Raw genomic sequence first — 22,173 nt, forward strand, 5'->3', positions numbered from 1 at the left:
CGGCAGTTGATCTGGGACGGTCGTGCCCGTATTGCACTGTCTAAACTCACCCTTCCCTGGTACGACGGCGGTATTGCTTTGCCAGATATCAGACGTTACTACTGGGCCTCGCACCTGAGCGCCATTAATCACGTAACGTACTCATCGGAACCCGCTCCTGCCTTTGCCCTGGACAAATTTTTACTGCCCGGTGGCAACTTTAATAGGGCTTTGTACTCGAAGTCGCCAATCCGTCTCCTTACGGGTCCTACGAAGTGTGCGGTGCGGGCCTGGAGGGATGCAACTGTGGCTACGGGCTGGAGTGGCAAGCTGACGCGTATGACCCCATCGTATGACTCTGATCGATTGGGCAACCTTTGGCAGACGAAAGGGTTTGACAGGTGGGACATGATTGGGATCAGTAAGGTGGAGGATCTTTGGGCCAGGGGCACTGTGAAGTCCTTTGAAGCCCTGAAACTGGAATACCAGCTTGATGATAGGGAGTATTTTCGGTATATGCAGGTTCGACACGCCTTGTCCTCCGCCTTTCCCCCCGGGACGGATATTCCACAATCCTCTCCGCTGGAGGATCGTATCCTAGACGGCCACGTCCCTGATAGTACGATTTCCTTAATATATAAGAAGCTCATTAACAACAGGGCTGACCAGCTGGGGAAACTTCGTGCTTCCTGGACAGCGGACGGGCTTGAACTAGACGATGAGGACTGGCAGTCGGCTGTTTCTTCCCCTAAGGAGGTGGCTATTCCGGCTCGGCTTCGTTTTGTCCAGCTAAAGATCCTCCACCGTGTGTATGTAACTGGTATGTGACTGGTGCGAATGGGGCTTGTGACGGATGGACGGTGTAGGCGTGGGTGTGGTATGGATGGTACTTTTCTCCATGTTCTATGGGAATGCCCGATTGTCTCGGCCTTCTGGTCCAGGGTGCACGCTGTGATGGGACGTGTCACTGGAGTCCCCCTCCTTCCTGAGGCACGGCGTTGCTTGCTCAATGTGTGGGAGCCTACGGATTGTACTGCTGCTCAGACTTTCTGGGTCACTCTGGGCAACATGGTTGCCAAGAGGGACATAGCTCAGCTCTGGGGCTCCGCCAGACCACCACGGCTCAGTGCCTGGAAAGATAACATGGACTGGTGCATGTTTCGAGAAAAGACGGTGTATGAGGCACGGGGTCGTCCCAGGAAATGGTCCAGGGTTTGGGCACAGTGGAATTCATACCGTGGCGATATTTGTTCCCCTCCACTTGATTACGAGGTACCTGTCCCCTCCTCCCCATGATTGGCGTTCCGTTTTCTGTTTTCCATATCATCTGTATCCTTTCTTCCTTCATGATCGCCCCCCCTCGCCAGATTCGTTCCTTTCTATATTTACTCCTTTTCCCTTCCCCCCCCCTCTTATGACCCTTGCCAGTATGATACCATGTGTTTGTGTGTTGTTGTTTCTCTTCGACAAAATCATAAAATTAAACCTTTAATATCCTTTTAGTACGGTTTTATGCTCCATGCTATAATGTGCGCTCAGTGATCGCCTTAAAAGTGTACTGTCCTTCTTTATTCTTTCAATATGTGTCATAGCGGCCGGCCCTGAGGGGTTGTAGGCAGACGCTGTGTTATGTGCAGTTCATAAATAAAGGTTTTAAAAAAAAAAAAAGAGTCCAAAGAAGGTACATTGTGTAGCCTCAGAATTCTGGATTTTTCCCAATTGAGTTTCCTACCTACTTGGCTAGAGATACATTGGGGGAAATTTTCTGTGATGGCTGGTCAAGGATGCCATATTGTTATGGTAAAAGTGAAATGTAGGAACTTGGAATATACAGAAGAAGGGTCCCATATCCAGCACCCACTTTACAAATGACTTTGATGTCATGAGAAAATTCTCCTACCACAACACACCCACATTTTGAGGCTTTTCTATCCATGACTGCCGCCATTTACATGACTGTCTTTCACATAAGGGACACCACAAAAACTGTTAGTGGAAAGATAACTATAAACTGAAATGTCTCTCTGATACAACTTCCTGAGGTGTAAAGTCCACCACATCAGTCTACACAATGGCAGAGCCAGGGGCAACCAAGATGAGGTATGGAATAAACACATAGACAGACGGGAATTAAGCTGACTTTGGGTCATATTTGTGAAATGGATCCTTTAATCCACCTCTCTTTAGACAATACTTTTTAGCTTTTATGTTTTTCTTATTAACTCTTTACATTTTATATGTTAAGCAGAAAATCTATCATGCCTGCGCAGCTAGGAAGGCAGCGTCATAAAAGAAAGCTATTGATTCCTTTCCAAACATATTTTCTATTGGGGTATTTTGAGATACATTGTTCTGCCTACTTGGTTCAAGATAGACAGTAATAGTCATAGTTAGGTGTGTAGCCTTCTGTTCCCAATTTTACAAGACTGCAGAATGTCAACAAAAAGAATACAGTTACTTTGCTATTTTTATATTCCACTAATTATACATCACATACCTTATTACCACATTCCTTAGCAACATTCATTACCGTATTTCCATTGTCTAATTACATTTGTGAGATTTCTCCTAAATTATGTGAGGATTTCTCCAAGTACAGCAATCTGGAAATTCTGAGGCATAATGGCAAAAATTCCTTACAAATTTAGGTGCATCTCATGAGATTGGGGTGCTTGACCAACATACCCCTGACCGACTCTGCTCTCATCAACACTAAATCACTCAATGGTGATGTGGTCAACAACAATGCAATAAGATGCCAAATAGCCAGCATAATATTCTAAAGATAAGCATGCTGTGAAATTCACTATCTTAACTCATTTTTATCCTGAAATATGAGAATTGGTGTCCATGTCACAGAAGTAAGGTTGTTCCCTTTGATAAAAATAGATCTACACATGGAATGTGTACACACTTCATAGCAAAAGAAAACAAAAGCATAGTTAAGCTAGCCATATGATGAAAATGCAAATATACTGGCACATCCGGAGTCTCCTCTTACTTTGCAAGGTGGTCAGCTGCTTTCAGTTCTGGTGGGTGGAACAGTTTCATGACTGCTTTAAAAATATGAGTGCGAAGAAGGGAGTGTTATTGGCTATGGACAATCTGGAAGTATTTTCAGGTGACAGTGTATGTCCCCCGGTGAGATCGGGCATTGTCAGGATTTATGGTAAAAGGGGGTTATGAATGGGCCACGTATTGTGATCCAACTATGGCTGCTACCTATAGTATTGTGGGTCAAGTAATATACGTCTTTTTTCTCTGAGCTGTACAAACCACAAACACTGAGGTACCTATCCGGAAAATGGGAGGTCCATTGTGGTAAAGAAAAAAGGCTGTAGAGGCATGTAGAAAATATATAACAAATGCCTGTGTATAAAAATATCCCTATATAGGGGTTATATATGTAGTACTAAAAATAGAAATGCCAGTGATGCCAGCAAGATCCTCAGCGCCTGGATACCCTCATGGGAGATTAGAAGCGCTATACATAATTTTATGGCTTATGCCGAAATAAAGTTATTTATTAACATGATATAACAAATGTATACATGTAACATATACCACAAAATAGGGGTTACATATGTAGTACTCAAAATAGAAATGCCAGTGATGTTGTGCATATTGTCTCCTGGAATGTCGTAGTAATTTATTTATTTATTTCGAAATTTTTATTGCGCAAACGAATACCCTGGGGTGTCTCGGCGCATGAGGAGCTAATAGAGATCAGTCATCAATTTACTGGATGTCAAACATCAGTTACTGGTTAAACAACCACGTTTTTAAGAGCCTGCGGAAAGTCATCAGGTTAGGGGCTGTTTTAATCGCCAATGGCAGAAGATTCCAAAGTTTCGGAGTAGCCACCAGAAAACGCCTATATCCCCAGGTGGCAGTTCTCGTGCGCGGCACTGAAAGGAGACAGGTATTAGCAGATCTATGTTGCCTCTTGGGGGTATACAGCTGAAACGCTTCTGGGAGGAACCTGGGTCCGACGCCATGCACTGCCTTATAGGCAATACAGAGGGCCTTAAATTTAATTCGGCTCTCTACTCTCAGCCAGTGGAGGTGACGAATGGCGAGAGTGGTACTTTGGCGGCGGGGGATATCAAGCAGAATCCTTGCAGCCGCATTTTGAATAGACTGTAGCTTCGTTAGAACACGCTTTTGAGTGTTTAAGAAGAGGGCATTCCCGTAGTCTATTTTTGAGAATACTAACGTGGAGACCAAAGTCTTCCCAGCTGAAATAGGGAGATAAGGCAGTAACTTCTTGATCTTTTTTAAAATAAAGAATGCTGATGACACAACCTTGTTGACGTGAAGGCCAAAAGATAGTTTACTGTCAAAAATAACTCCCAGATTTCTGGCCTTTACTACCGGGACAGGAGGAGGGCCCAACTGTGCAGGCCACCAGATAGTAGACCATTCCGGGGAAAGCCTGCCGAAAGTCATGATCTCGGTTTTGTCCGAGTTAAGCCTCAGACAGTTAGAGGCCATCCAAGTACTGAACGCAAGCATGGCTTTTTGGAAGTTGGCTGCCACAGCTGGGCCGTCTCTATGGATTGCCAGAACCAGCTGGGTATCGTCTGCGTAAGATGTTAGCCGTACCCCATGGGCCTTTATTACCCTCGCTAAGTCCGCTATGTAGATGTTAAATAACGTGGGACTTAGCGAGGAGCCCTGTGGGACTCCACAAGGGAGTGCAGAGATAGGGGAGTAGAAATCACCCAGCCTCACTGTCTGGGTACGGTTTTCCAGGAAAGATGAAATAAGATCCCTGGCCGTACTGTTTATCCCCAGAGCTGTGACACGGTCGACCAGAATAACATGGTCGACCGTGTCAAGGCTGCAGACAGATCCAGAAGGATCAGGACGGCCGCACCTCCCTGGTCCATAATAGCTCTGATCTCGTCTGAGGCCTTTATTAATGCGGTCTCCGTTCCATGCCCTTTCCTGAAACCAAACTGCGTTTCGTCAAGAAGTTGGTGAGTATCGACGAACTCTGAGAGTTGCTTGTTCATCAGAGATTCACATATTTTGGCAGGAAAGGGGAGACACGCAATGGGTCTATAGCTGGCCACAGCTGTAGGATCCAAGGAGGGCTTTTTCAGAAGTGGTTTAATCACAGCCTTCTTCCATGACCTAGGATATTGACCAGTCTGGAATGCAGTATTGCAGATTTCCATGAGTGGCCGTGAGATCACTTCTGTAAGGTTTACCATCACAGATGGAGGACAGGGGTCCAGGGGGGAACCAGACTTAATGGTGGAAATGAGTCTGCTAATATGGTCTTGCGTAGTGGAAGCAAAACAGGGAAGGCGATCATGATCATGATCAGAGGTTACTTCTTCCTCAGTGCAAACTCTAAGTCTAGTCCTTGTCTCCCCTTCGAAGGATGAGTATATGTCTGCCACCTTGGTAGTAAAGAAGGTGGATAGATCATTACAAAAAGTCTGTGAGGGTTCAACCCCGGGGCCCGTAGCGGGAGTGGACAAAGTGGTAACAACAGAGAACAGCTCTCTAACAGAGTTTTTGGCATTCTCTATTTGGGCCGAGAAAAAGACAGTTTTTCGAGCGATAATCGCCTTTTTGTATATTATAAGGGCATCTTTATAGGTTTGCTTGGCTATGGGGCAGTAAGCTTTCCTCCAACGCCTTTCCAGGCTCCTGCAATATTGCCGATAGAGTCTGAGATCTTCAGTGTACCAGGCCGCCGACGGAGACGTTCTATTAGGTCTCATGAGCTTCTCCGGGGCTACTTGATCAGCGGCATTCCGAATCCAGTCTTGGAAATCGGAAGCTAGTAGTGTAGGATTGCTTCCTCCCTTGGGACAAGAAGAAGCCAAGAGATCTAGCATCTGAGGGATATCCGCATTCTTCCAGGCACGAGTCCCAATCCTGGTTCGTGGCCTGGGGGGAAGGGGGTTTGTAGTCCGGGTATGTATCCCAAAGATAATAGCCCTGTGATCTGACCACGTGATGGGAAAAGTATCCAATACCAAAATATCGGGGTTATTAATGAACAGACCGTCTAGAGTATGTCCTGCCTGGTGTGTGATTCCCTTGACCAATTGATAAAGTCCCAAGGTTGAGAGATCAGTAATGAGTTGGCTAGTTTCATAATTATCTTGCTCTTCCAAATGGAAGTTAAAATCTCCCAATATAATGTATTCAGCAGAACTTATAATATGGTCGGCGAGGTCCAAAAGAGTGGAGAGAAAGGGGCTTCGGGGGCCGGGAGGGTGATATAACAAAATTCCTTTAAGGGCTTGTTTCTGATTGAGGTTGATAGCAAAGATTACAGCTTCACAATTGACGGAGTTTATGGGCTCAAAGGTGGTACGATATTTGTTCTTATAAATAATGGCGAGTCCGCCACCTCTTCCTATAGGTCTATCGTGTCTAGCTACACTATAGCCTTCTGGGGTGGCAGTACAGAAATCCAGTCCTGATCCGGCATCTCCCCAGGTTTCAGTGGCAAAAGTAAATCCAGGTCATGGGCGAGGATAAACTCGCAGATCTGGAGGCTGTGGCAAGGAAGAGGGCGCGTGTTAATGAGCGCTGCTCGACAGCCATGGAAGGAAGTATTGTCCAAAACATGAGACAGAGTGTTATTAAGGGTTAAATGATCTAACAGATGAGGTTGTGGAAGTTGGTAGCTACACCCAGGGCAAGAGGGGGGGGGGGGGTAACACCCACAGCAGTGGTAAGAGGTACAAGATTGCAACCTTGATGTAAAATACCTAAGTTCAACAGTTTTAGTTGCTGTGTTGAGTAGCGCAGGCGAGGAACAGGGGGGGTGGCCCTTGGCCGAGTCCCGTCGCGGACGGGCGCAGACGGGCTTGGCTTTGGTGCGGCTTCGGCGCGCGCCCGCTGCGCCAGCCCGCTGCGCCGTCTGGACATAGTACTAAATGTATAGGGCGTGAGGAGGGTGGGAGGCCGGCGCGACTAGAGCGCAGCCCCAGCCCACACCAAAGATGGCGCCCGCCGCCGCCTACCGCGAAAACAAAGCGGCTAGGCGAGGCAGAGAGAAGAAGTTTGTAGCGTGAGGAAGGTGTTAGTGTGCCTGGTCTGAATTCCCTTATTAAAATAGTAAGGTTAAAAGCCCCCAAGAAAAATCAAGTCATAAGTTTAAAAATGCTTAAAAAGTATTTTCACGAACACAGTAATGCAGCAATTTATAGAGTAATCACAGTTAGCTCGCTGCCCTAGTACTCCCAACTAGGGAGAGCTCTGAAGGCAGCGAGCGACAGAAAAACACCCAGCTAAGTAGTCTGGGAGGGCGGGAGGCCGGCGCGACTAGAGCGCAGCCCCAGCCCACACCAAAGATGGCACCTGCCGCCGCCTACCGCGAAAACAAAGCGGCGAGGCGAGGCAGAGAGAAGAAGTTTGTAGCGTGAGGAAGGTGTTAGTGTGCCTGGTCTGAATTCCCTTATTAAAATAGTAAGGTTAAAAGCCCCCAAGAAAAATCAAGCGCATAAGTTTAAAAATGCTTAAAAAGTATTTTCACGAACACAGTAATGCAGCAATTTATAGAGTAATCACAGTTAGCTCGCAGCCCTAGTACTCCCAACTAGGGAGAGCTCTGAGGCTTTTCTTTGCATCGCTACCATGATTTACATGGATGTCTTGCACAGAAGAGATGCCACAAAAAAAGGCTGAGAGGATGCTGTTTCTAAATTTGGTCTCTTGTCGGATGCAATTTCTGGTGGCCTTATGGTCATCACATCAATCTTTGCACGGCCAACCAGGAAGGGCCCATTCAACCAGAAACACCCACTGGGGGCCCGATGTAGGTAGCCCTTTACCGAACCGAATCGGCCGAAAATACCGATTTTCGGCCGTTTCCGATCGGTAAAGGGCTACCGAGATGTAGGGGCACATTTTCGGTAATTTTACCGAATCGGTATCATTACAGAATCGGTATATTTACCGATTCGGTAATATGTACCGAATCGGTAAAATAATTACCGATTCGGTAATATTTACCGATTCGTTAAAATTACCGAAAAAGCAATGTAGGTAGAAAATTTACCTTTGGCACATGGCTTACAGAATCGGTATTTTACCATGGAATACAAATCCATGGTAAAATACCGATTCCTGTGTACATGCACATCTGTGCATGTACACATGTGCCATGTGACAGACAGACGCGCCCTTAGGGCATGTCTGTGTGCCACATTGCACACATGTCCGTTTTGGGGGTGCTAGAGGGTGTCAAAGTGACACCCCCTGCACCCTTGTGAATTCTTTAATTACCGATTCGGTAAATACCGAATCGGTAATGCCTAATCATTCCTATGGGCTTCAAAGCCCATAGGAATGAATGGGCATTACCGATTCGGTATTTACCGAATCGGTAATTAAAGAATTGTTACGGATTCGGTAACGAATCCAGATGTTGGGACCTACATCCCATTTACCGATTTTGAAATACCGAATCGGTAAGATTCGGTATTTCTAAATCGGTAAATGGGATTTACCTACATCGGGCCCTTAGTTCCTTAAATTTAAAGGTCACCTCCTTCGGGAACGTCATGTTCCCTTCCACTAATATGAGGCATAGAATAGATGGATTGGAAAGGCAGGCAGATGAAAGCCCTGCTGTTTATTGTAGAAGACATGTTACAGCCATCTCCAAAACAAAGACCTTGATTTATAAGAACGTGAATTATTGAATCCATATCTCTGCAATCCATAATATTTTGATTTTTTTTCAGCAGATATGTGTTTCCCCTTACTTCCCTGGCAAGAAATACACTATGCTCACATGTACAGCTGGAAAATCAGTGTCATATGATCCATCTTACAATTTAAGCAAGACATCTTTCATACCTGTGCATCTAGGAAGGGAGAGTCATATGGCAAGGCTATTGAATCCTTTTCAAGCATACTTCCTTTTGGGGTGTTCTGAGGTGCATTATTCTGCCTACTCGGTTCAAGATGGACAGTGATGGTCATGGTTGTGATTGTTGCTTTCTGCTTCTGCCTTCTGTTCCCGTCTTTGCAATACTTCAGAATGTCAACAAGAAGAATACATTTACTTTGATATTTTCATGTTCCCTTCATTATATATCAAATATCTTATCACCACACTCTTTATCAACTTTCATTATCGTATTTCCATATTCTAATTCACTTTGTGATACTTCTCGTAAATTATCTGAGGATATTTCCAGGTACAGCTCTCTGGAAATAATGAGGCATGATAACAAGAATTATTTATGAATGAAGGTGCATCTCATAAAATTGCAACAGAGATTGGGGTGTTAAGACCAACAACACTTGACTGACCCATATCTTTTTCTAATAAATCACTCAATGGTAATATGATTGAAATGATTTGATTTTGTTTGAGATCATAGCTAAAACAATTTTGACTGTTTAAATATTCCATTAGTAATTTCCTGGTGTGTTTATAATGTACCAATGTTGGAAATTCACTCAAGGAAGTTTGTCTCCGTTAGCCTATATTTGTTTTCTTTAGGTTTTTGTTTCAAAACACATTTCGATAATATTATAAAATTTAAAATACAAAAAAACGTGTTAGTCAAAAACAACTTGCTTTTCAGGTCAAACGTACTGCAATATTTTGTCAAATGGCTTGCACTTAATTCTGAAGATAAGCAGGCTGTGAAATTCACTATCTCAATTCATTTTTATCCTAAAATATGGCAAAAGATGCTCATTCAGCAGAATGCAAATGATTTACTTTGATACAAATAAATCTACACCTGGAATGTGAACACCTTCAAAGGTAAAGAAAACAAAAGCATAGTTTAGCTGAGCATATGAGAAACATGCATATCTAATGGAACGTCCAAAGACTCATCTTACTTTGCAAGGTGGTCCGCTGCTTTCTGTACTGGTGGGTGGAATAGTCCCATGATTGCACTTAAAAATGTGAGTACTAAGAAGGGAATGGTATTGGCTATGCAAAATCTGGAAGTACTTTAAATTGACAGTGTATATTCCCCGGGTGAGATTGGGCAGTATCAGGATTTAAGGTAAAAGTGGTTTTGAATGTGGACACATATTATGATCCAGCGGTAGCTGCTACCTATAGTATTGTGGACCAAATAATATACATATTTTTTGCTCTGAGCTGTACAATCTGTATATGCCAAGTAGGGGATGTGTACCCAAAGATGTACCTGTCTGGAAAATGGGAGGATCGTTTTGATTAAAAAGAAACAGGCTGCAGAGGCATGTAGAGAAGACATAACAAATGCATGTATATAAATATATCCTTATATAGGGATTATATATATAGTACTGAAAATAAAAATGCCAGTGTAGCCAGCAAGATCCTCAGCACATGGATACCCTCAAGGGTGAATAGCCGCACTATACAGTTGTGCTTGATTGATTGAATGATGTTGTGTAAAATATCTCCTAGAACGTAATAGATATTATAAATATTTAATTGCATGACAGCCATGATTTACAGAAGAGGTGCCACAAAGAGTGCTGAGGGGATGTTCATTCTAAATATGGGCTCTTGTCTGATGCGATTTTTGGTGACATTATGGGCATCACATACATCTTTGCAATGGTCAATCAGTGAGGTCCCCTTCCAACAGAAACATCCACCAAGTTCCTTTGATAAAAAGACCCCCTCCTTCAGGAACACCATATGTTCCTTTACACTAAAAATGAGGAGAAGATGGCGGTGTGAGCCCGCAGCTCCACCTCAGAGGATGCATTAATTATAATTTTTTCCAGCTACGGAACAAGCGGTCATGCTCCTAACGGAAGAAACTACATAAACTGCTAGCGCGATCACCTAGAGGCAGCTTTTCAGAGAATCCCCGCTCTTTTATCACCAATTCACTGAATCGGCCTCCTGAGACCCGAATAGCGGGAGCGACCAATGCGGAGCGCTGACATCCAACACTAAGGCTGCTCTAAGCCAACACGAAGACAACGGAGATATGCCCACAAACTGAGATAAGTAAGCCTTTGGCGTGTTACCTTCACTAAAGAAGATAGGGTGCCGTTACTTCTTATATATAACGCTGATCATTTGAAACCGCATTGTGGGCCTGACTTTAACATGGCGCAAGTCTATTTGTGACACATAGGTAGAAAACCCAAATGGCCTGATCTCTAAGGAGTGGGGGCGGCAAATGTTGACAAGAGAGGCAGATTTGCTGCAGCGGCTTTAACCTCCTATAGTGGTTGCTTAGCTGGGATGGCGAATGAATGAATTTTAGGAGTGCCCGACCCTGCCTGACTCTAAAATTGAGGCTTCAGAGGACCTAACAACATGCAACAAGTGCAGAAGTGGCACACAACAAACACAACATGGACAAGAGCCTATAGACTCTGACTCCTCACTGAAAGACACACCAGGAGTAAGCCTCTGAAAATAAAACCAAGCATAGCCTCAACAAGGCCCAAGTCTCACTGTGCAATAATCCTGATTTTCCGGAGGGGTTAACACACTCTGAACAAAAATACCAGAGCACAGTAAAGCTGCACACAGAACCCACTGACATAGAACCCCTCTAACTATTAAAGAGGCAACTCACAAATAACATTCACAGGTACCTCTTTCCAATACCTACCTGATTCCTCTTCATTAAGTCACACCCAGGTACACGCGAACCGGCCACACAGGAAGGCAAAAAACATGCAAAGATGGCTGAAAAAGAAAATAAGGCAAGCCTCAAGAGAGCGAAGGCTGATCCACAAAATCCAGATTCACCTGTCAAAAACAAACAAGATATCAACTCCTCGATGGAAACATTCCTAAAGAAGCTGGCCGAGGTCCACGATTTGGCTAAATCCACCAAAGAAAACACAGACATTAAGCAAAATGAAATATCTGCAATCCATTAAGACATGAAAGTGACCAACACCAGAATTACGGAAGCGGAAAACAGAGTCGGTCAACTAGAAGAAGAGATGTTTGAGAGAGTAGCTAAATTAGACGCCACTGCTCAAATGTTCTCCAGACATAACATAGACAACCTTCGTATTTTTGGCATACTGGAAGGGTGCCAGGATGAAGCAGATTGGTGTATCTCCTTTCTGGAAAAATGGCTGCCACAAGTTACCAGACTGACCTTTGGAAAACTTCTGGAATTCAGCAGAGCCCCTACTAGGATGCCAACAAATCAATCTTATCCTAGACCCATTGTGTGCAAATCATTGAGATTTCAACATGTTGAACTCATCCTGGCCTATATGAGGAAAAATCAACACACCCTTTGGGACATTAATAAAATCTTTAAAAAACACAAGATTACTCTAAGGCAACAGTAGATACAAGGAAAGGCTTTCTTGCACTCCATCCCAGACTGAGATCTCTAGGCTACCAATTCTCCTTTGCAGGTCTTGCAAGGTACCAAATAGTAGTACACCTCTTCTCAGACTGCGATGCTCTCAAGAAATTCCTGGATGACCCCGAAAATCATACAATGGATATGTATGTAGAGACAAACCCAACCACAAAACTAAACGTTGACCTTATAAAGCAGCCTGAACAAATTCATCATCGTCAAGTCTTCAAACCATCAACCGACTGACATCACAATGTGCCACAAATTACTTTAAGATAAGAAAATTCTCTACTTGGATTTTGGTTTGCCTCTATTGATCTTAACAATTTTAAGAATGTCTACGTTTGAAACAACTTAGATGGCATCCCTAAGATCAATCTAAAGAAGGTGTCTAAGAAGATTGATTGTTTGTTTTTAAGATGGGCAAATTTGCCTCTTACCATATATGGTAGGGTACATTTGGTAAAAATGGTCATCTTGCCAAATTGACCTATCTTTTTAGCACCATCCCCCTTGAGTTTCCACATAGAGACATAAGTAAAATACAAACTAAAATAGGAAGTTTTATTTGGGCCAATAAAATGGCTCGGCTTTCATGGAAGAAATTAAGACACAAGCTCCAGAAAGGGGGCCTGGCACTTCCTGATATACTTTGGTACTCTTTTGCTTTTCAGTTAAAAAATATTCGGGCATTACTTTGTATGGCAGGGGGATCTAATTGGGGAGAATTTTAAGTGAAATGGTCGCTTTCGAGGGCGGCAGAGAGGGTTTCTTGTATAAGTTTGGCACGCCCAGATTCTTTAAAAAGGTTCGCCTGAAAGTTTTAATAGCATCCCTGATTTTGTGGTACAGGGTCAGGAAAATATGGGGGATAGGCTATTACTCTGATTTTGCTCCCATTTGGGATTCACCGGGGTTACCTGTTTTTTTAAAGGATAGCCTAGCACTGCCCATTCAGAAAGCCGGTATTGAGATCTGGTCCGACCTTGTATCCGCGGACGGGATTCACCCATGGGAGGTATTAAGGCTAAAAATATGGGACTCTTTCTCTAGATTTAAATATCTGCAGTTGGCCTCCTGGTATACTGCAGAGAAATCCTCCATAGGTGGAAATTGGGAGATTGAGCTTCAGTGCCAGAATATACATCTCATAAAAAAGGCGGTGGGGTTTTGGTATAGGAAGATGCTGGGAGCTGATGATACAGTTTTTCCCCACAACACGCAGTTTGGAATATGTCAGCTTTGGAGACCACAGCTGTAGAATTGTTTTAACCCTCCCTCCAGACGCTATATAAGGTGGTTAAACCCGCCTCGCTATAGAAGAACCATTTTTATGTAATTAATAGGCCATACTACACCCCCCAAAAAATTGCTACATTTGCTCCCCTCTCTTCTACAAAATGCCCTAGATGCGATTCCATCCAGCCTGACGATTTACATATATTTTTTGAACGCGGTGCTCTAAAAGGGTTTTGGCAGAGTGTGGAACGTGCGCTTGGTGCCATTTTTAAGGTCAATTTTAACCTGAATTTATCTATGGTAATATTTGGTGTTGACAACAATTCTCCGACCATATTGTCAGTAACGCAAAAAGGCTTGCTAATGTAATCTGCAGGCTATGGAAGGACTCATCGCCCCCACTTTACGAGAACTGGCTGAAGGCCGCTTTGGCTATGGCTCACTTGGACTTGGGACATTTGAATGATGATGGGCGTAACACCTGGGGGCTCAGCTCCTAGACTGGGGCAAAGAAATGAGACTGACTTAAGGTCTTTAAGTCCAATGATTACACCAGGTTTCGTACGAAGAAGCTGGCCTGGTTAGGCCTACAGCCACTGCAATAGCAGAAACCATGGGCGCTTAAGATCAAAGGTTGGTTTCTTGCTTTTATTTGCAGATGCTATATGTGAGATGAGGAAAAAAAAAAGAATGTCTATGTTTGTTTAGAATGAGTTATGCAGCGTTTAGGCTCAGGGCCAATTACCATGCAACTTTTGAGGATATATGCCTACATGCCCACTCCTAGGAATGATGGTTCCTGCTATATGGGTAACGGGAGCTTTAATGAAAGTTTGCAGTAGCAGTACTAATGTAAGTCAAGAACAGCTGGCCTAATGCAAATTGAGATTGACAGGCTAAATCGAATAAAATCAGAAACAGACTGTCACAGCTGCCTTAGGATACCTCTTAGAAGACTTATATCTATGAAATGTTTGTAATTACTGAAATAGTTATGCCAATCATAAATGAAGCAATACAGTTGTTTGCTCATGTGTTGGAAATTGCTGTACTAACACAAACTGAATATGCCAAGCTACATCAGTTAACAGTTTACATCCTCAGTATTCATTGCATTTCATAGTAGCTGGCTTTCAAGGTAGTTAATAGCCATGTTTTAGCTAGTTAATTTAACGATCTTGTCCTTAATAGACCTCTAATCAGTACTATTAACTTTAGTTCCGGATAACAGCATCCCAGAGAGGTCTTCTTGCTATCACCACATCAAATGTTTCTGTTGGGGGAAGGAAGGGAGGGATAAGGGGAAGGGAGGGTTGGAGAGGTTTTGCGTTTCTGATTTTCTGCTGTCTTAGTCTTTATTTCAATTCTACACATATTTTTTTCATATTTTCTTTTAACCAATGGCTCCAGAAAATTAATGTGCATTCAGAATTGCATTCAGAAAATCTTCACACTCTGGAGACTCTAACACAATGGGATCCCACACTGTGTCCCATCATTTACACAAATCCCCCGAGAGTCCCTGACCACAGATCTCACTTAGCGACAATATGACATCCCCAGCTCAACAAAACATTAAAATAATATTGCTAAGATCCCCCGTAAGCTCGAATACCCTGCAGCATACAGCTCTAAACGTGTCATAACAGAGGTCCCGAGTAGATGGCATACTGGTCGGGGTGGGGGGAGGGAAGGGATGTTGGGAAGAGGGAGGGGGGTTTGGTTCCTTTTCTTGTTCTGGTCAGTTGACCTTATTGCATGGCACCTTAATCGCAGCACCGGCTCTGCATATCTGTGTTGGCATATTGTTCTTGCTTACTTGATGGCATTTAGAGAAGACGTGCCTGTCTGTCTCGCTCGCTATATATGCCTGCTGCTTACCTGCTGTTTTGAAATGCCTACTTTCGCTCTTAAAACCAATAAAACAAATTTGAAATCAAAATAATATGCTGAATGTTAAAGGCCTAAACCATCCGGTCAAAGGGAAAACCATTTTCGACTACATCCATAAGCAAAAGGCAGACATAACTCTTTTACAAGAAAGTAAGCTAAACACCAAGTTAGCTAGCTCGCTTAAAGGCCACCAGCTCACAGATGTGGTGTATTCTGCATCAGCAGGCATGAAAAATGGAGTCCTAACACTGATATCTAGGAAAGCTAGGACTGACTTAATCTCACACGTAGCGGACAAACAAGGTAGATGGCTCATAACAAAACAAACTAAACATAACTCTGATCTTTACATAATGAACATCTATGCTCCCACAAATGACACACCTGAGCTCTGGGAAGAAATTGGAGAGCATATTAGTCTGATCCTCGATACAGCCACACTTATACTGGGGGGGGGATTTAACCTCCCACTGGATCCTGACCTGTATAGGAACTCGAATTGCCATTTCAGACCAAACAGGGCACATAAAGCTCTAAAAAAAACCTGCAGTAAATGTAATATGATAGAGACATGGAGGTTACAGACTCCGGAGGAAAGAGAATACACATTCTACTCCTACCCACATAGCTCATACTCCCGCATAGATTATCTCCTAATTTCAGGAAACTCAAATATCAGAATAGATCAGCAACGATAGAGCCGAGAGCCATATCAGAGCACTCCTGCATAACCCTAACTATTGCAGACTCAATGCCTACACTAAAAGAACGCCTGTGGAGATTTAATCATGATGTTTTAACTGCAACACAAAACAAAGCACTTATAGAAGAGGCGATAAAATATTATCTGTTAGAGAACAAGGAAAACGATGCGTCCCATCTCACCAGATGGGAGGCACTGAAACCTACAATTAGAGGACTCATAACTAAAATTAAATCAAATATGAATAAAGGGGCCAACGAGAAACTACACACCTTAGAGAAGGAAATGTCTGAACTAGAGAAGATTCACATAATCAAAAAGTACCCGCAGACGCTAAACAAGTTATTAAACAAGAAATATGAATACATCAAAATTATAAGTACCAGAGCAGGGGTCTGGATTAATAAACAAAAAAGTATTTGTCTATGTGAGGCCAATAAGGCTGGGAAAACCCTGGCCTCATACCTAAAAATCAAAGATGACACAAATACTATCCACACTAACACATTGAAAATAGCTGATTGATATGTTCCAAGAATTCTATCAAAGGCTGTATGACATCGATACCAAACTGAATCACGCGAAGAATAAAGAATTCCTAGACAAAATTTCACTCTACACATTATCTGCCCAAGAGATGAGCTCCATCAATGATCCTATTACCCTCCGAGAAGTGGACACCGCCATTAAAAAACATTTGGCGAAGCCCCAGGCCCAGACGGTTATGACGCCACCTTCTTTAAAACATTCGCCACCCTCTCAAAACAACCTCTTTTGAACCTATATCAACAGTTTGCAACCACAGGCCAAATCACAGGCTCTCCAGTAGAGACAATTATAACAGTTATCCCAAAAGAAGGTAAAGACCCGCTTCTCGCTAAAAATTATAGGCCAATTTCACTAATAAACCTTGACTGCAAAATATACGTTATGATACTGAATCACTGATTGCAAAAATATATGGGTAAACTTATCCTCCCTTCACAAGTAGGATTCCTTAAACATAGGCTCTCTAGTGATAATGCTAGGATATTCTGCCATGCAATTGAAAAAGCTAAGCTAATCGACTCCCCAACTGTCGCTATTTCCTTAGAAGCAGAAAAAGCATTTGACAAGGTTGACTGGGCATACTTGCGATTGACACTAGAAAGGTACAACTCGGGAGGCTCACTAATACGAATGATCATGGCACTTTATCATGAACCTAGAGATAAAGTAAGAGCGGGGTGTGATGTCCTCTTCCCTATCACTACGACAAAGCACCAGGCAAGGATGCCCTACTTCCCCATCACTTTTCTTATTAACTACAGAGCTGTGTCTTCAACACTTGAGACAAAATACAGAAAAACCAGGGATAGAATTGGGAAGTGCCACTTTCAAAGTGCCCGCATACGCAAATGATGTTTTGGTAGTCTCAAGGGAGGGTGAAACAGCTATTCTGGCCCTTATGAACACAATACAGGCCTTCAAGTTAATCTCTTTCAAGATGTGTCAGGAATGGCTAATCTTTTTAAGAAGCACCGACAATACTACTCTACAACTTTCCCGTGGCGCCCAGCTCACATAAAAATGTGGAACACTATGGACTCTTCCTCCTTCATCTCTAAACCTCCATGACAACCTTTAATATTCGATTCACCAAGGGACACATATGAGGATTACCGAATTCTAGCCGAACAATGCACTATACTCACCTCGAAATGCACATCTAAGACTCCCCTCAAGTGCACATTTTTATCAATATCATGAGCCATTGGTTTTTATTATTATTTATTGGTAGTATAGCATGATCTAACTTAAAATAGAATGTCTTATTTACTCTTAAACTGGCACTTGTCCCACTGTACTACTGCATATGCAAATTATTGTGCTACTCTTTCTATTCTAGCGGGTCTGCCAGCAAATATATGACTTAGTCTTCCTGTTACAATTCCATAGAATGACAGATTCGTGCACTCATTTTTTTTATTTAAAAGAGTTTTACATAGCGCTGACTAGACCCGGAGGTATCAGAGCGCTTTACATGAGAATCTACAATGTAACAGAAAAAGTTCAACAATTACACAATATATCCCAAAAAATAGGCAATACAATTAGGAGAGGAGAGAAAGGAGAGAGAAAAGTAGTGGAGGGGGCAGGGGAGGTGAGAGAGGGAGGATAAGGGAAGAGACAATAAGGAGAGACGAAAAGAAGTCTGTCTAAGGACCGACTGGGTAGGTGAAGACCAAGGAGGGAATCCACGGCCCATCTCACCTATAGCTAAACCTGGTAGCTCCATCGGGCATCAGACAAAAAAAGTTCAGTCTCAGGTGTCGAGGGAAGAGGTTCGCAGAAAAACAGGATGGGAGGGAGAAACGGCAGAAAGACGAAGGAAAGTCTGCCCAAAGACCGGTTGGGTAGGTGACGGTCGAGGAGGAAGTCCCAAAAACCCATCTCCTCTATAGCTATCAATTAGCTCCACCGGGCTATGGCAAAATAGCTAGGTCTCAATGGGAAACATTTAAACAAAATGGCGGGCAAAATAAATGGAGCGTAGAGGGGAGGGAACAGGGAAGGTGAGAAAGGGAGGATAGGGGAAGAGACAACAAGGAGAGACGAAATTAAATCTGTCTAAAGGCCGACTGGGTAGGTGACGACAAAGGAGGGAATCCACGGCTCATCTCCTCTATAGCTAAACCAGGTAGCTCCATCGGGCATAAGACAGAATAGTTCAGTCTCAATACATTTCTGTTCATTCTCTCCGTATTTCTTAAGTGTGTTAATTCTTTAAACATTCTCAATAAAATTATTTGAACAAAATGAGTCATAGAATAGATGGATTGGAAAGGCAGGCAGATGAGACTCCTGCTACAGCCATCCCCAAAACTACCACCTTGATTTTTGTGCATGTGGATTATTTAATCCATCTCTTGGCAAATCATGATATTTTTATATTTTTTTTAGTAGTTATGTTTTTCTCCTAACTCCGTAATCAAGAAATGTACTATGCTCACCTGCACAGCTGGGAAATCAGTGCTATATTTGAATGATAATGGTTCCTTTAAAGACAGGTTTACACTTGTGCAATTATGTGTTTCATAATTCTGCCTCATTAGGCCAAGGCGCTTAGTGATGGTCTGGAATGGACTTGTAGACGTCTGCTCTCTCACTAGAGATTTTACAGCATTAGAACACTGCAGACTGGCATTTACAATTATTCAAATAACATATCTTCTACCCGCACTCATGGAAACCTTTTTCTAAAGCATTTTCCTAATCTCCAGAACTTTGTGAAAATTCTATTGAAATATTTCAGGAAAGAAAAAGCCATCTGGAAATCCTGTGACATGGCAAGATTCGTTCCACCCATTGCTTTATTTGAGCCGCTGGTTTATGGTACTTTGCACCAGCCCTTAATTGTCAGCATCGATACTTATATGACAGCGGCCACAAAAGTATTTTTTTACATATGTAGCAAAATGACATATCTACAAGACTGAAACACCTAATATTACACATTAATATACGCATTCTTGACATCAAAATCTTTTTTTATGTAAAAAAAATTGTATTGATCAATGTAGATTTGCATGGCTAACATAATCACAAATGATGTAGAAAAAGGAACAAAAAATGAAATAAAAACATATACATTATATTCCATGTTATTCTTTTAGAGGAACTGGTGGTCAAGATATTGGGCACTGAGAACCATTATTGAAGCAATACAGGTCAAGTGGGAATCTTTGCACTACGTTGTTTGAGCAATTAAAAGATTAGCAGAAACAAGAGTTGTTTAATATTTCAATATACATTAATAACAACTAATATCAGCTGTCCAAGCCATTCTTGCAGCTTTGGGGGCCTCAAAAAGTCTGAAATGGCACACTTGTAGTTTGATTGAAGGTTAGTACTTGTGTTGGTACTGTTAATGGCAGTGGCAATGGGTGGTGGAAGCTGTGGTGAACTCCTGAAGAGAGCATTGTCATTTTGTTTTAACAAATTAACCACTGGCTCCATTCACATATTCATTGCATCAAGAAGCAACTAATATTTGATATGTTATGGTTAGTAGAATTTGTGGTGCCCTGTATAGGAGCAATCTCCATAAAATTGATCTGCTAGAAATTGAAGTTGGTCTTGGAATTGGTGCAGATAAGAGGTTTTATTGTTCGCCGGCCAGAACTCTGTTGATTTTCTGATAAAACCTTTCACATATTGCGAGCACTGTTGGACTAATCAGTCCAATGCAGCTAAGAATCAGGTGAGCTGAGAGGCAGTAGAGAATCAGTCATTGAAGAGACTGGGTGCAAAACACATGATAGCCTAATGTAAAAGCCTCTAAGAAAAAAAAGTAATTTATTACTCATCTCCCTACAAGACGACTGAGCCATTTCATCAACAGTTGATGAGTACTTATAGAATACTTTGGATTGCCCTAATTTTATTTAGCTGACTGTGGTTGTTTAAAGGAACTGTATGATTATAATTTGGACTTAGACATTTACTCAAGCATTTACTCAAGCATTACATTGCTAGAGTCTTCTCTATAATTTTATACTCACCTCATCATGTTTGAAAGTAGCATCAGATCCATTATCAAATGTATTTTCATAATTGTGGTCTTCGTTGCAGACTCCACTCACATTTGATTGCTGCTTCTGCACAATGGATAAAGTTTGAGCACTGATGTTAACAATTTTAGTTTCATGCTTTCCGTATACTTATGAAGTACCCCAACAAGTTTGTAAATTAATTGCAACCCACTGTCAGTTGTATAAAGACACAACTATTTTTCATTTTAAAGTTGCTGAAATGTGACATATGCCCTTTAATCAAAGATGGGGAACTGTTAACAAAGAATTTGACCAATATTACAAACAGAAAATAATACACCATATGATACTACTTGCTTCTTTGAGTCAAGAGGTCTTTGATCCAGTAGCTGAGGATTATTGGGTTCACATTGTGTTCAAACAGCAAAGAGTGAGGCTTTGTTCCAATACTATTCCAATGATGACTTAAAAGGTTCTTTAACGTGCACATATTGAACAATTTAAATGCAGACGTTTAATTGATTCACTTTTAATCACAAAAACCGAAAGAATATTTACCTACAATTGGTGGGTCTTTCTCATCCTTTATTTTGTGCTGGGCTTGCTTGGAGTCTCTTGTAATGTCATGTGTCCCAGTTAGGCCTAGTAGGAAATGTTGCCATTTTTACATGTATATGAATCTTCCCTAAAGTTGCCTTCACTTCCCACATCGACCCTTGACACAAATTTGCATTTGTGACACTTTGGATTTGTTTCCTGGAAACACCGATCTTGCTTGCGTGAATCAACTCCGTAAGAACACTATTATATTGCCTTGGCATTATGTACGAGGCCTACACATAACGTGTGCAAATGGTTTTTAATTACGTCCATATAGCGTCACAGCTATCTGTAGAATACAAACAATGGCAGCCTGATCACAATCTTGGTCCAAGGCAAGGATACCTTTTCCATAAATTAACATCTGTTTCTGGGTATAATCAAAAGAGGCAACATCATCTCTTACGCGGATGACACTCAACTAATCCTTTCTCTCACCAATGACCCCAGCACCGCCAAAACTAACCTACACGAAGGAATGAAAGAAGTTGCCGAATGGATGAAACAAAGCCGTCTGAAACTGAACTCAGACAAAACAGAAGTCCTCATCCTAGGTACATCCCCCTCTGCATGGGACGACTCTTGGTGGCCGGAAGCCCTAGGAAAAGCACCCATCCTGACAGACCACGCACGGAACCTAGTCGTCATCCTGGATTCTTCACTCTCAATGAACAGACAAGTCAGCGCCGTATCCTCTTCCTGCTTCAACGTTCTTCGCATGCTCAAAAAAACATTTCGCTGGATCCCCACCGAAACAAGGAAAACAGTCACCCATGCTCTGGTCACGAGCCGACTGGACTACGGAAACACCCTCTACGCAGGTACTACCGCTAAACTCCAAAAGAAACTCCAACGAATCCAAAACGCCTCAGCCAGGATCATATTGGACATCCCGCGCAACGAACACATCTCTAGTCACCTGAAAGACCTCCACTGG

At 42.5% G+C, this 22,173-nt stretch overlaps 1 protein-coding gene across 1 annotated transcript in view; it reads right to left on the bottom strand.

Annotated features, from left to right (window-relative positions):
* The window catches only part of LOC147672963 (uncharacterized), a 50,788-nt gene that overhangs the window by 7,971 nt on the left and 20,644 nt on the right, over positions 1-22,173 (bottom strand). The window contains exons 5-6 of the mRNA XM_086947855.1: positions 20,646-20,741; positions 8,815-8,991 (exon numbers count right to left, since the gene is read on the bottom strand). Of these exons, the coding sequence (XP_086803981.1) occupies positions 8,815-8,991; positions 20,646-20,741 (273 nt within the window). The remainder of the gene's footprint in view (positions 1-8,814; positions 8,992-20,645; positions 20,742-22,173) is intronic.

This window comes from Lissotriton vulgaris (assembly GCF_964263255.1).
Source record: "Lissotriton vulgaris chromosome 8 unlocalized genomic scaffold, aLisVul1.2 SUPER_8_unloc_1, whole genome shotgun sequence".
NCBI classification, from domain to species: domain Eukaryota; kingdom Metazoa; phylum Chordata; class Amphibia; order Caudata; family Salamandridae; genus Lissotriton; species Lissotriton vulgaris.